This window comes from Neopsephotus bourkii, unplaced genomic scaffold (genome assembly GCF_033783945.1).
Source record: "Neopsephotus bourkii isolate Nb327-2 ecotype Australia unplaced genomic scaffold, CSIRO-AGI_Nbou_v1 NB_1760, whole genome shotgun sequence".
NCBI lineage: Eukaryota > Metazoa > Chordata > Aves > Psittaciformes > Psittacidae > Neopsephotus > Neopsephotus bourkii.
In genome coordinates, this window is record NW_026902234.1 from 7,344,586 (window position 1) to 7,360,211 (window position 15,626).

Genomic DNA, 15,626 nt, shown 5'->3' on the forward strand with positions numbered 1-15,626 from the left:
TGAACATCTTTGCAGGACGAATCCTTTCATCCTGTGACAAAAGCCCTTTTAAACAAAGCATATAGCTGGAACTGGTGGTATGCAGGAGACTGGGACCTGGAAGTGTAATTCTTACTGTACTCTTAAAAAATCACTGGACGTTGTCACTGTGAAAACAACCGTGCTTCATTTTAGCTCTTCTGTGTCTAAATATCTAAGGTATTTCTGTTTCCTTACCAGTCTGTGACAGATAAAAATTGCAAACAATAACTTTGGGAGCAGAGATATCAGATACTCCAAGTACGTTTACCGTAGTAAATTCAAAGCCTCTTCTAAAAGCTTATATATGTTTTATTGTAGCCCTCCTATTCTTTAAAGTTGCTTTGAGAAATTACTTCAGCAGTCAGCACATAAAAGAGCATCATTTTAAACCCTACATGGGACATTTTGTCTACAGAGAACAAATACATTACTGGCTTCTATTTCCAAAGAGTGTTCCTGCTTGAAGATAGAGAGATAGATAGTTTCTGTTCCATAAGTACTGTGGTTGCTGCGTTCATTCCTATCCCCTGGGATCCTATTATAGAACAAATTATCAAACACAGTGAAACTTCACAACCCTGAGTCCCTGAATATAGTCTTGGGCAATGGCTTGCACTTCTGACAGAAGAGGAAGAGAGAAGACATTGAACAGGCCTTCTGCAAAACTTCTTGTGTAATTACAGGAAACAAAGAAAAATAATGGAAATTTTACTGCTCAGCATTGCTGGTTGCAAATCCAGCCTAGCACTGTGCAGGGGGATGGCCAGTTTCTGCACACAACCCCTCTGCCCCCAAAAACTTGCTAGCTTGAAGGACATAGGAATTGGTATTTGTGTGTGCTTGAGGCAAATGTGCAGCAGGATTTCTCACACTGCTATAAAGCCTACAAGGTCAGATGTGTGCCTTAGTGATGCAGACTGAATTATACCTTTTCCTTTTTTTTTCACATTAACTGAAAGAGTGCTATTACCTTGTTTTCATTCTTCAGTGTCAGAACCCTTTTAGAACTCTGAAACCTCCCATGCACTGTCACTGTGATTGTCAATTGTGAATTCTTAGTCTATCTTCAAACATCAAAGTGATACCTTTACCTGAACACATGAGGAGAATTGACTTCTGAGATGGAGACACAAGTAAGTACAGCTGTGTGATTCAGGATGTAAAAGGGAGCACATGGAACAGGCTATTAAACCACTGTCTTGTGCCTCCGTTCTCCCTACAGTAAATCTGCATCACGTAATAAATGAGGAAGTAATGATGGGTGCTTCTCTTGCAGTGGACTGGGATCTGAAATCTCTCCTGAGACCTTTGTGCTTCCCAGGGGAAGTTTTTAGCCATAAAGCCTGATTTCTACTTTTGGAAAGTTTCTCTGTTGAGAGACAGGTGTCTCCTAGAACTGAGAGAGCAACACTTCAACTGCCAGCTTCTCTGCATGGAAAGTTTGTATTTCCCCTGTGCTTTTGCTGTCCCGCTGTAACTGCACTATTTCTTTAAAATAACACATGATCACTACCTAGGTGGATTTGAAAATTGAGAAAACTAGTATGTTAGGCCCTTACTCTGCCCTATTGGATAGAGAGGGATTTGTATAGGAACTTTATTACCAAAAGCTCAAGTTCTGCCTGGATCCACTTCTAGTCATGGCAGTTTTCAGAGGTTTTCTGCTGCACACACTGAGATTTTCCAAAAGAAAACCAGAGTCGGTACGTCTGCTTACTGCCCGTGTTTGATTTGGTTCCTTTGCAGAAGGAAAAGAAGAGCGGGCTGCTGAAACTTCTAGCAGGAGCATCAACAAAAAAGAAGTCGCGCTCCCCACCATCTGTGTCCCCCACACACGACCCCCAGGCAGCCATCGAAGGAGTCCTGCAAGGGGCAGTGGGACCTGAGCTCTCCTCCCTCTCCAGCCACGGCAGGGCTGGCTCATGCCCTATCGAGAGTGAAATGCAGGGAGCCATGGGGCTGGAGCCTCTGCACAGGAAAACAGGATCCTTGGATTTGAATTTTTCCATCCCTTCTCCTGCCAGGCAACCCCTCTCTTCCATGGCAGCTATTCGGCCGGAGCCCAAGCCTTTGCCCCGGGAAAGGTAAGCCATGTATCTCCTAAGATCGTACACATCCTCAGGGAGCTTTTGGAGAAGGGTTGCAAGTTTAACTTGCTTAAGGGTTGTTGCAGAATGATTTAAAAAGTGGTGAGCAGCACCTGTTCATGACACCATACAGCCCTGGTTTAAATCTGGAGGACAGCAGTGCCTTCTCAGCCCAAAGGGTGCAATTGCTCTTGGCAAAGGCCACTTTTTAAGTGGTATCCCTATGTTTTAATAAACTTATGGAGCTGTCATCTGGTGCTTCCTGCCTGAGGGCAACAAGGGTAATGTGTTTGCTCATCAAGGCCCTCTCTGGCCTGTTCTGCAATACCAAAGACTTTTTCAAATTCTCGTTGTTTAGGATACTGCCATCTTCAGTGACCTGTTATTAAAAATGTAGCTTGTTTTTAGAGAGGAATGTACCAGTGATTCTGGAGTTTATTGCAGCAGCCTGCTCAGCACCTTGATACCCAGAAAGTATAGAGTAGGAACATCAAAATACAAGAGCAGATGGAGGGAGAGGTAACTGACTAGGAACAGGGGTACAGAAGAGATCTAGCTCTCCATGTGCAGAGTCATAATTGGCTTCAGGTAAATATTTTCTACAAGACTGCACTTTGAGGAGTGGGAAGGGAACAGATAATGCACTGATACAACGCTACTGAAATGCTTTCCACTCAAAAAGTGATTGAGAAGAGCAGGGTTTTTATGAAAGCATCAAACAGTTTTCAAAAAGAAGTCTACGGAACTCTATATAGTTGACATTTCAAATTATTTTGGCACAATAGTAAAGTTCCAGAAGTTTTAAAGAAATTATTTTCATCTGAGTGTATGAAAGAGGCTGAAAGCAATGGACTGGGCAAGCCACCTGACTCTGAATCCGTTTGGGGTCATGGAGCACAGGATGCAGGGCATAATGAGGCATACTAAAGGACAGTTCATACCTTACACAGTGTTTTACTGAATGCAAGTTGAAATTTGGTTGGGAAGGTAACAATGACACTGTAACGTATTTAAACTTTTCTAAGGCTGGTTATTATCTGGTTTATTACCATAGAATGTCTTCCTGAATGAAGTGTGCACAACAGATATAGCAGATAATAAGTGGATTGCAAAGTGATTCACTGGCATCAAATCGAACTCTCGATCAGATATCGTCAGAAAAAGATTGTGTATGTGTGTAGTGTAGCTCTGCAAGAGCTGGGTGTTGTACCTGCACTGTCCAACGTAAAGTCTTTGCTGTCGCAGAACAGAGGTCTAAAGTGGGAGGTAAGTGATGAAAATGGCAGACTCCTTGGTATAGAGCTAATTCAGATAGCTGGTAAGCAGAACACAGAGTAACAGATTATTTCAGAAGAGCCAAATCTGAGGCGAAGTGGAGTGGCCTCCCAGAAGCAAAAGAACAATGGAAGATTTAAAACAATATACTTGCAGTGAGTGATAAAGGGAGCTCTGGTACATCTGGTAAAGAGCAGGCTTAGAAATGGCTTAGTAGCAGTCTGTAAGAGACTGCAGACAGGACAGACATGGAAATATTTTTACTCTAGGCTGGGCATTTTGTCTAAAAGAGATGCTGTTGTTCATGTGCAGCTATTAGGCTCGAAGCAGAAGTAAATACAGACAAGTCCTTCAGCATTGTAATGAAGGCAATGAGAGGAGACTATCACAGTAGTCTCTGGTCCTTAAAATCCATGAAAAAGCAATTTAGTAAAAGAAGTGAAAAACCAATCCCTGTTTAGGTGCACTTAATTTGGTCTACATCAGTTTAGATTAACGCTATAAGAAAAGCTAAATCAATATAAACCAGATTTGGCACCAGTATAACTACATCAGTGGAATGCTGAACCTTTAGTTAAATGTAGCCATGAAAAGCAGCTGGGAAGAACGTCCCCTCATGTCTCCAGAGCTGGCTGTTGTAGTGCTGCTCTCAAAGCTTTACTGTGGAGAAGCCAGACACATTATTTAATATGCCATGGCTAGTCCATACCCTACACATTTCTCAGTCTACCTCATGATGGTCCGGATAGTGAAACATTTAATTGACAATCTTAAGTGGCAGAATAGAACCAGAGGGACATGGGCTAGCTGTGTCTGCTCAGCCAGGCTGGAATCAGGAGTAAATAGATTTAGACTGCAAAAACTAAGGAAATATTTCCAGTTGCAGTATGTGGTGGTAAGGAACTTACTCTGATTTTAAGCATTTTAATTCATGAGTCTTAAATCTGAAAATAAGCTATAATTGAGGTAACCCTAATTATACACAGCAGGCAAGATTTTCTAATTGATTTATGAATTAACTTCCATATCATTGGTGTATCTGCAATCCTTAACTGATCATATGGCTTTTTTCATGCCCATAATGGGAAATATTAATTACCTTCATGCACTAGGAAGGATAATGCTTAGTCCTGGAATAATCTGAGCAGATACATTAGGCACTTGTCTCCTAGAAAATCATCCCACATCCATCTGTGCTCATTAAATCATCAAATCGCTCAGAAGTACCAAATTATAATTTTTTTTAAAGAAATGATGGTTTTCAAACCACTTGTTCTTTTCACATCTGGCAATGGAGGAACTCGCATTCAACGTCACCCAGCTCCGTATTTTGCTTGTTTGCATTTTGGTGCATTTCATCCGCACAGTAGGAGCAATTCTCTGAGAAAGAAAAGGGAGGAGAGGGAGAAAAAAAGGTTAGATAAACAGATTCAGATGCTTTCAGGATGAAACTTTAAAAAAGCTGCAAAGCATTTCAGTGCACTTAGCTGTACTTGGCTTTCTGTCTCCCAACGCCCATCTGCGCGCAAAGAGACAGAGCACTGAAAGGCTGGAAGAAGCAGCACATTCCTTAATATTTACGGCATTCAAAATGAATCTCATGCAGGCAGCAGGGTACCGTTACTTCCCACATAGAGGTTGGCTCGCAGCCCCAGCACTTGCCACATCCGGGCTACTGGTCAAACCCAAGCGGTCATGCCACTAACCATATCAGAGGTGCATTAAAAGGCTCTGATTGCTCACAGCTTGATGCTCTCAATTTAAGGAGAGAATTGCCTATTCCGCTGCCTGACAGTGCAGCCTTTCTTGGGAGTTGCAGCCAGTCAGACAGGTAGGTGAAGCGAGCTTTGCCCTCTGCTAATCTTCATGCTCTCATTCATTTTTTGTGCACAGCGAGAGTGAAGAAAACAATTATTTCATCTTCTCCTACTTGATATTCCAAAACCTGGTTACGGATGGCTGAGTTAGAAAGAAAATTGCTCCTAACTCTCCTGCCATTTGGCCTTGATATTTAACTTGTCTGCTGAGATAGTTAGTGCCCATCTGCCTTCTGGGTGTAGTTTCCCACTACCAGTTTATAAAACCACCTTCCTTCAGCTGCTCTCTGCCATAAAGCATCCAGCAGTCTGAGCAGCAGAGCTGAGAAATTTCCCAGGTGGTGTCCTTGTCACGTTGTGTTGCAGTGATTGACTGTCAGGTGAATACTCCATCACAGTGCGTGTGCCCCACACACTCTTTTCCACCTACAGCTCTATCCAGTTTCTGCTGGTGCGAGAAACAGGGCCAGTATAGGATTACACTGTGGTGAGGCAAGACCTGAGCCAGAGACATGCCCACATCCCCCCGACACTGACGGTTCACGTGGGGCAGTGGTGTGCTGTCTGCCTAGCAGCACCAAAGCAAAATACTTTCCTTGCCACCCCCTTCCAGAAAATATGACTGTACATTAAGCAAAACAGGAGCGTTGAGTGTGCATGTGTGTGTGCATGAGTCATGTTCCCCTCACTGCCTGGCACAGTTCCCAGATGCGAACCTGAGTAAAACATGTCACGCATTGTTGACTCTTTTATAGTAACTGGCACTAATTCTGCCACGTTATATTCTGATAAAGCAGTTGTATCTAGACTTACTGTCACGATTGGCACAGCTGTGACATGTTTCTATGGCTTTTGCAGAATCTTTCCATCAAGTTGTGCACAGGGAGAGTGCTGCAGACTTAGATGGGAGCAGTGAGTTCGACCTTTAAAAATTGACCCCTCCATGCTTCTATGTACCCTTTCTACATATCACTGCCACATTAGAAATTGAGCTCCTAATTCAAGGAAGCATTCAAGCATGTGCTTAACACTCATTGACTTCAATTTTGCTGCACACGTGTGTCTTCTTTGCCAAAAGGGAAAGCAAATGAAGGAGTTTTAGTTTCCTGGAAAGTTATACTGTAGAAATGACCCCAGGAATAAGTTCTGACTGAACAGTGGCATGTATGCACATGATTAAGTGTTTTTCTGACTAGGGATACCTGCCTTAGGAGTGAGAAACTAGAATTAGACATCTCAGAAATTGAATCCCACAGTATTTCCAGCAGAAGGGTAAAAGATCCAACTGAGATCTGTTATTCTAAGACTGCTAATTCAGACACCATAATATGGTGAAGTGAGTTCTGGCTTGTAGCATGCAGAGGCACTTTGCGGGTCTCTGCAATCTGCCAGTAAAAGGATGGAGAAACAGAGCTCCACTGATAAGCAAGAGCTTAACTGGGCTAGATGCTTCATTGCCACCAGTTATCTGTCCCCACACAAAACTATCTGTGTATCCCTAACACACAAGGGACCTGTTGGAGTCACAAGACTGGACTCCTGAAACCTGTCCTTAGTGCATGATACTTTTACAAACAGGAACTTGCATAAGCACCCAAGTTCAAGAACTTTAAATGGGAGCAAATTGGAGGTTAGCACTGCAGACTTAATTTACCTTACTGTTCATTTTCTGAAGCTTCTCTTCTCCATCAGTGTCCTGGTTGCACATGTTTACTCAGTGAACAGGTAATCAGTGTTTTGTGGGGGTTTTTTTCCTCAGTGTCCAGGCCTGAGCCCAGCCCCTAATTACTGATCTGTTTTGATCAGTGGTGTTCAGTGCCTGTCTGTGCACACTTACAGAGATCCTGCATGAGCAATCCGGACCAGACAACTGACTCCTATGCAGCTAGGGTGCATGAGATGAGTCTTGCTCTCTGGGAAGCATGGCACAAGGCTTTGCAGCTGGAGGAGGCAGAGAAGCCACTCCCCCACACCTGCACTGCTCAGTGAGTTTCATGGTGTTTACCTCCTAGAGGTCTTCCAACCTCTGCAGAAGATGGGGTGGCTTTGGCAGCCACATGTTTCTTCCATGTCAGAGCCCTGACTCACATTCATAGTAGGACATCTTGTGCACTAAATGAGGCAGGAATCCTATGGGAAAAATAGTATGCAGTCATAAATTAAAGTTTATATTGCATGGGAGCAGAAGCGAAGCCATGGACAATTTTAGTTGCCTGTTTCTTCATCTCAGATGCATGGGTGTGAAACAGCCCTGTTCTCTTGAGTCAGGAGATTCTTTATACATCTACATACATGACATTTTAAATCAGTTTGCTTTCTTAAAGGAAATAACATCAGAACTTCCATGTAACATCTATATGAGGTTAGGTGTCTTAGCTGCACCTTTCAGATGTCAGCAGCAGTAGCAAAGGGAGGGCTGGATGAGAGAGGTGTTTCTTTTGACTGGGAGAACAAGTGCTGTGAAGACAGAGGAGAGTGGGATTCCCAGGCCTTTGCTGACAGCAGAAGGACAGTGATGACGGACCCATTCCCAGGTCCCAGTTAGATAATTGCTGCCAGGATCCCCATCCCATCCTCAGCCATGGGATGCAGTCTTCTGACACATGGGACAGTCCCTTGGGGATGAAGTGCCCAACTCAAGGATGCCACAGCAACCAGTAGTGGGGAAGTCCAACATCAAGTCTGTGCCCAGAGAATAAAACATGAGAGGACCCCATTGCTGGGCAATGCATACCTCTGAGGTCCTGAAGAGCCAGGGCAGCTTGGAGCATGAATCAGCAGAGATTTTACCTTCAGTGCTCATACAAGCCTCTGCTTTGGGGTCATTTGAATGTTTTTAACTTGGCTGAGAGCAGGTGATTTTCTGAAGGAACACCATCTTTGACATAACAGTGAGGCTACAGGACAGGTCTTTGCTCCCAGGTCTGAGGACCCAAGAGCAGTGTGTGGAAGCCTTCACCTTGGTTCTGTTGGTGCTACAAAACCCCTCATGCTATCCCTGGAGGTGATGAGACCATTTGGGCTGACTGAGGGACCCTCTGCCTGACACAGCCAACTGCTGGGGAGAGGTTGGGCCCAAGTGGTCAACATTTGTCAGAATTACAGCTACCCAGGAGTATGGTTTACAACAGAAAATACCAAACATTGTTAAGAATAGGCAGAGGGGGCCACCTCCGTTGCCCAGCTAACTAGCATTTTAAACATGTGGTAATTTGGAGGTGTAATGCGACACTGACAAAATTGAAACGGCTCTGAGATCCATCTAAAATGACAGGAAGCAGATAGGTGCAAGAAAACCTACAATTTTATGGTAGCTTCAGTAAGAGAGGACAAAAAGTGAAACAAAAAGGGGAGGTATGAATAGAAGTACACAGGACAGTCTTTTGGGGAGTGACAGAGGATGTCTGGGAGATCTTTTCTGCCAAAAAATATGGCTAATATATATATTTGCTATTCAGTTCAAAGCATAAACTAGGCTGAGATGCCACCTGGAGGTCTGGACGGGTGGCACAGCAGTCTCCTGGTGCTCCTGCCCACTGCAGCCCTCATCAGCCTGCCTCTCCCGGGCCCAACTTCAAAAGCCTCTCAAGGGAAAAAGCACAGCATCTTTTAAATCTCTCACAGAGGATTTTGTAACTGATTTGCAAGGTCTTTCATATCTGAGATTTTGTTACCATATCAAAACCACTTTGGTGCTATTCTGTGAAGCACCATAGTTAATTAAATTTAAGTTAATTAAATTTAATTTGGGGTTCCTTAAATGGGAAAAAGTATGTCATTTGGTAATGCAGTGACTGAGATTCATTTTTCTAAATCTGTAAGAAGATGATGTGTAGAAGCCCATTTATGATGATGGGGACATTCCTGTTGAGCGTGGTCACCTCCCCCCTTATGCAAACCATTTAGGGACTAGCAGCTCATCACTCCTCGGATGTGGTCTGGCTTTAAAAAGATGGTTCTGGCTTAAGGTATGACATGAGGTGGTGGCAGTCCCAGCTGTATCTTTAGGATGAGCCTGCCCAAGATACCAACTCTTTCTGTGTCTCTTTTTCCCAATCTGCCAAAAGGGTCCATGAATACCTCTGCACCACTTAGGTAATGCTGAGGTCCAACCTTCCTCTTTCTCAAAGCCTTTTGAGATCCTTGTGCAGAGCTCTGATGCACTGTGATGGTGCATAGAGTTGTGAGATCTGAAACTTGGCATCATCTTAGCTAAAATTGTTCCACTCTGATAATTTAATTAATCAACACTGCAGCAGAGTGTTTGAAATAATGTGTGCATTCATTTGCATAATGGCTGTAATTGGCAAAGCTTCATAATATAAGTGTAGCAGTTCCACAGATGATAACATGATAGACCATTTTCCTGCAGACAGCCAGCAGCACACATTTCAACCTCTGTTATTTGCTTTTCCGCAGAGGAAGGAAGTGACAACTAGATTTGTTGACCAAGGGACACAGAAGACTGGCAGATTTTTGATGGCACTTGGACACATATATTTCCTACATGACTCTGTTGCTTTGTCAAGATTAAAAGGCTGTAGCCAGATTTTAGAGCGGAATCCTCACTCCAAATGGATTTTAATGCTCTTCCAAGTAACAGGATGTTTGGCCATGGGGATATCCGGACACAGAGCCAAAGCTGGTATTTTCACTGTCGGGACAAAGTAGAGTCCCTAGTTTCAGAACTGCAGTCACTACCTGAGCAACATCTGCAGCGAAAATTAATGACTGCCACTGGAGAGCCCCTTGCCTACCATCTCATTGGGAATGGCCTCAGGGAGTGTTCCAGAGCCTTCAGGGCATGTTGAAGTTAGTCCTTAAGGACAGGTTATTATTTTAAATAAATACTCACATTGTAACAAACATGACTGAGACATCGGTGGCCATGCAGTGGTTGTGGAAATATTAATCCTCAGGAGATGGGCTTTAGGTAATCAATTGGCATCTTTTACCTATCTCACTATATTCATTGCTTTGCAATTAAGACTCTTAACCAAATGCCAGATGACTGCAAAAGTACTGCTGAAGGAAAAAAAAGCTGTGCAGTGGAAATATATTCCCTTCTCTGCACTCAAGTGCATTGATATAAAAGGGCCTGGTCTGTGCTCTTAGGAGGATGCCTGCTGATAAGCCTGAGTGCAGAATAGCTGTATCAGGATGAGACCTGTCATTACTTCATTGAAATGAAGTGACACTTGAAAACTAAGTTCCCAGAGAGCTCTGTGAATGGTTCAAGACAGGGGCTCCCTATTGGTTTGGAGAGTGCTTCAGAAGTCATTTGATACCTCTCCATTTTAGATTCCTCTCCAGGTTTGAGGGACCCAAAGTACATTCTCAAAAAAGCATAATAAGAAGAAAAATGTGAACTGCTTTAGCTAACCTCTGCTATATCACAGGTAGGTTGTGAAAGCACTGCAGACCCCCTTATTCATCATCAGTGGACAAGGGAAGAGCTACAGATCTCATCTATCTCGATGTCTGTCTTTGACGCAGTCCCCCACACCATCCTTCTCTCTGCATTGGAGAGATAAGGATTTGATGGGTGAACTGCTTGGTGGTTGAGGAATTGGTTGGGTGGTCTTATTGAGACAGCAGTGGTCAGAAACTGTTCTGTGAATCTGTGATTCTATGATTTTCACATGGAGCAGATGCAGAGCTGAATGAGACATGTCATAGCAGAGGTAGATGCAGTGCTAGGAGAAAGCAGCCAAGTCCCTGACACAGGCTTGTCACACAGGTGGGAGCAAGGATCACTGCAAGTAGTCCAGCCATTTGACAATACCTTCCTGCTTTCATGGTCTGCCTCCAGAGCACACCTTGGCCAAGTCTCCAGTCAAGCTGGCCAGAAATCTCCCTGTCATATGCAGTTTTGTAAGAAATATAGCTGCACCAGATACAACTGGTGTGGAAAAAAATGTAACTTACTGATGTTTCCAATAGTGGTTTTCCCCAAGATTTGGTCGTTCCGGTTCCTGCCTGCTCCCATCAGGTGCAGGCTCAACCACTGGGTGACCGGGTCTTTGCGTTTTTGTCTCCAAAGGTACCGTGTTGTGGTTCCATACCCACCACAGAGCGAGGCTGAGATCGAACTGAAGGAAGGTGACATTGTGTTTGTGCACAAGAAACGGGAGGACGGCTGGTACAAAGGGACGTTGCAGAGGAACGGCAGGACGGGCCTCTTCCCCGGGAGCTTTGTTGAGAGCTTCTGAGGACAGCTCACTGCTCTCTCAACTGGAGGAGCTTTCAGGGGAAACTGCATAGCACAAGAAGAGACAGCAAAGAGAAACTGGACTGATAACCACTGCCATTTTTATTTCCAAAGACTCCCCCCAGGCCCTTCAGTCTACAGCTCTGGAGTCACAGTGCCACATTGTGCTCCTGAGACCACGTGCAGTGCATACAGTGGTATGTTGAAGTAGTGCCTTCCACCTGGAATCACAGACTGAAAGGATGCCCATCTGGACTGTACGTAACCTAAACTCCGGCTGTTAACCCTTTGTGTAAATTATAGAGAAGATATCTTTAAAAAAAAAAATAAGAGGAAAGTTGTTATATTGCTGTAACTTATTTGTCAGAGCTGCAGTGTTCTTATTACTGGCCTATGCAAGGTGGATTTGAGAGTTCAAGGAGGTGTGCTAGGAAGCTCTTAAAATGGAATTTAACTTTTGCGGAGGGAAAAAGAGGGAGGGGAGGATGGAGAAAACCCCAACTAAAGATCAGTGCATCATTGTGCAAGAAAGAATGAGGAGTCCAAAACTTTAATGTCATGCTTTCTATATACCTCAAAGATATGCTGCGCAAGTTTGTCACTGAGTGTGTTAGTGCTCAGAGTTCCGGTCCATCCGTTGTCCTGGCGCTGCTGCCAGGAAGGTCCTGGAGGAAGTACGGCTCCACCATTAAACTGTGGTTATTTGAGCAGAATCCCTTTTGCCTGTCTTCTGCCCTTATTATATGCAGCATGGATTTTTGTCTTCAGTATCACTTTCCATTGCTTTTTTGTATGAAGTACCTTTTTACTGTAAGAACTGCTCTACTTTATATATATTCCTACTAGATCAGACATTTCCTCTTTTTCATACATCTGGTGCTATTTTTTTTAATTGTTCAAGATTTGGGTTGATTAAACAGAGAGGCTACAAAAAGATTTGCATTCAACTGATGAAATTAGAAACGTACCTGAAGATCAAGATCAGACTGCTTGTTCATGCTTCGTAGAGGAGAAGACAAAAAGCTGCTTGGTCACTGATAAATATACCTGGGGGAGAGTGCCTGTGCAACATGCACGTGCTCGCTCTCTCCTATGCATATAGAGTGGCTGAAGACCTAATTTGAAGCACAGCGTTCTGTCTGCAGAGCGATGATTACTCCAGAATTGGAAGTAATTCCCAGAGGAGTCATTTTAATTGACTTTTTCATGGCAATAAGAAGAACACTGCAGGTTCTAGTACGCGCAGGGACCGTGGAGTTTTCCTGTGTTGTTGCATGATGGAGGCGGGAGCTGATCTGCGATGGCTGTAATTAGTGTTATCAAAATGTGATTTCTTACTGTAGAAATGTACAGTTTAGGAGACTGTTCCATTTCTTACCATGGTGAAACTACAATATAAACCATATCAGGCAATATAAGCTTCCATCTACCAGGGACTTGAAGGTGCAATAAATGTGAAGTGAGTTAGCCAGTTATTCCCATGAATCAGAATGAGGAAAAAAATCCATAATAAGATTGTGTGAGCATTTAAAAAGACATCAGCTCTTGAGGAATGAAATGTGATGAAAGGCTTTTCGTAGCTGCATCCATACCTTGCCTTTGCCAGCGGCTGGCTGTGCGCCGCATGTGGTGGTCATTTAAAAGTGTGTCAGAGGCACTGTAACCTGGAGATGATCTTATTAAAAGGAAGAGGCCCAGTGGGTGAGCATCATTATTGCATTACCAGCATTTCATATGTGAAGGTGTAAGTTTTGTTTTCATTCAAGCCGTGTATACTAGTGCATATCAAATCCCATGTAAGTGAGCGTTCCTATTAAGTTCAGCTCCGTGACTTTGTTCTCTGTAGAATAAGTTTCTTCTTGCTGTCACATGTAACAAACCAATTCCAGAAACACAGTCCATGGCCAAGTATAGCACCTTCAAACAGGGAGGCATCATTTTCAGGGTTTCTTTTTATACTTAACGTTGCCTCATTTGTTCATAATATTCCAGATTGTAATGAGTCAGCCACTAAAAGTTTAGTTACTGTTGAAAGGAAATTGCCTTTTTGTAACCAACAAGAGACTCAAGAAAACATCTTTCGGAAAGACTTGCTTGAGACTAGAGCCATATCAGTTCCACTTACTTGGTCCAGATCAGAACTGGTATCGCTGCACCTCAAATGCTAAACTGCACAGTTAGTGAGTCAGCAACGCTGAAATGCCTGTGGCTGATTCCAGTAAAAATTCTGGGTTGGATCTGTCAGAGATGAGAAGATTTTTTCTGACAACTTACACTGGTTAAAACTCTCTTAAAATTCTGTTCTGTGGGTGTATTTACTACACTCAGAGAAATGAAACAGGATGACGGCTTGCTTGCTGCCTATTGTGTTCAGCCAGACCTAAAACGGTTCCAGATTTTCCACCTTTTCATGCTTAACTCTAATAGGACAAAATTTGGAGTGTGAGAAGATCAAGAAAACACACAGATGTCGTGTCATGAAATCAGTGCTTCAAAATATATTTCGCAGGAAAGATGGTGGGTTTTTTTAGCAGATGACAACCCTTCTAGTTATACCTCCTGCAAGGAAAAATATTGGGGGTGTAAGGGTGTTCTATTTTGATAACAGATGTTTCTGGCCCCTGCTTATTGCTTATCATCACAGTTCGGGTTACTGAGTAATCTTCATGGACAAATCACTTCCGTGCCAGGCGCACAAGTGCAGAACTTAATACAGCTCAGTGATACGGAAACATGACCCAGTGCTATTCAGGAAGTCCTGGCCTGAGAGAGGTCCAACTCGCACTGTGGTCTAAGTTTTATCTGTCATACCAGGGAAAGGGGGTTGAGGGGGCATCTGCATCTCCTGCAACAGGGTGGGGAAAAGACTCCTTCTGGTGGCCTCAGTTTGTAAAATGCCAGGTTTGTAAAATGCCAGGTTTGCTCTCCTAGAAATGGGTTCCTTTGAACTTTGCACAGCTCAGAAAATGTTTTTGTTATACATGAATGTTAATGTGATTTAGGAAATGTTGGCGGATATGAGTACAAATGAACTACAATGACTGTGTTTCTGATTCTTTAAATAAAATAAACATTAAGGCAACTTGACTAAGGTTTCTTTCTCTATTAGACCACAAAGTGAACAAGCAATGCAAGTGGCTCTGAGGTTTGCAAAAAAACACGGGGAGACAAACCTTCTGCAAATCCTGCTTTTTTTTGAGCAGACCCTACATCTCCTTTGCTTTCAGTGGCAAATCCCACATAAATAAAGGCCAGGTAAAGAGATCTGAGCAGAAGGCGGAACCTCTTTCTGGATATTCCTGTGGCAGATATGGGATTCTTCAAAATCTTGAGAAGTGAACACCTTGCCTGTGGAGGAAAGCTGTGTAAGTCAAGAGAAAAAAGCTATTTTTTTTTCAGTGATGTCCTGTGATAGGACAAGTGGCAATGGGTGTAAACCGGAGCATAGGAGGTTCCATGTGAACATCAGGAAAAACTTCTCTAACTGTGAGAGTGACAGAGCACTGGAACGGGTTGCCCAGGGGGTTGTGGAGTCTCCTACGTTGGAGATATTCGAGGCCCACCTGGACAAGTTCCTGTGTGATGTATTCTACACGGTGGATGGATGATGGCAAAGCGGTGGATGTGGTCTACCTTGACTTCAGCAAAGCATTTGACACGGTCTCCCACAGCATCCTTGCAGGTAAATTGAGGAAGTGTGGTCTGGATGATCGGGTAGTGAGGTGGACTGTGAACTGGCAGAAGGAGAGAAGCCAGAGAGTTGTAGTCTATGGGGCGGAGTCTAGTTGGAGGCCTGTATCTAGTGGAGTGCCTCAACGGTCGGTACTGGGACCAGTATTATTTAATATATTCATCAATGATTTAGATGAGGGAATTGAGTGCACTATCAGCAGGTTTGCTGATGACACTAAGCTGGGAGGAGTGGCCGACACGCCAGAAGGCTGTGCTGCCATCCAGCGATACCTGGACAGGCTGGAGAGTTGGGCAGGGAATAACTTGATGAAATATAACAAGGGACAGTGTAGAGTCCTGCATCTGGGCAGGAACAACCCCAGGTTCCGGTATAGATTGGGGAACGACCTGTTAGAGAGCAGTGTAGGGGAGAGGGACCTGGGGGTCCTGGGGGATGACAGGGTGACCATGAGCCGACACTGTGCCCTTGTGGCCAAGAAGGCCAATGGCATCCTGGGGTGTATTAGAAGGGGGGTGGTTAGT

The 15,626-nt window shown here is 43.8% G+C and overlaps 1 protein-coding gene across 1 annotated transcript in view; it reads left to right on the forward strand.

The window, feature by feature from the left end:
• The window catches only part of SH3RF3 (SH3 domain containing ring finger 3), a 247,016-nt gene extending 233,208 nt beyond the window's left edge, over window positions 1–13,808 (forward strand). Inside the window, exons 9-10 of the mRNA XM_061377606.1 lie at window positions 1,768–2,105; window positions 11,244–13,808. Of these exons, the coding sequence (XP_061233590.1) occupies window positions 1,768–2,105; window positions 11,244–11,412 (507 nt within the window). The 3' untranslated portion in view covers window positions 11,413–13,808. The remainder of the gene's footprint in view (window positions 1–1,767; window positions 2,106–11,243) is intronic.
• The last annotated feature ends 1,818 nt before the right edge of the window (window positions 13,809–15,626 follow it).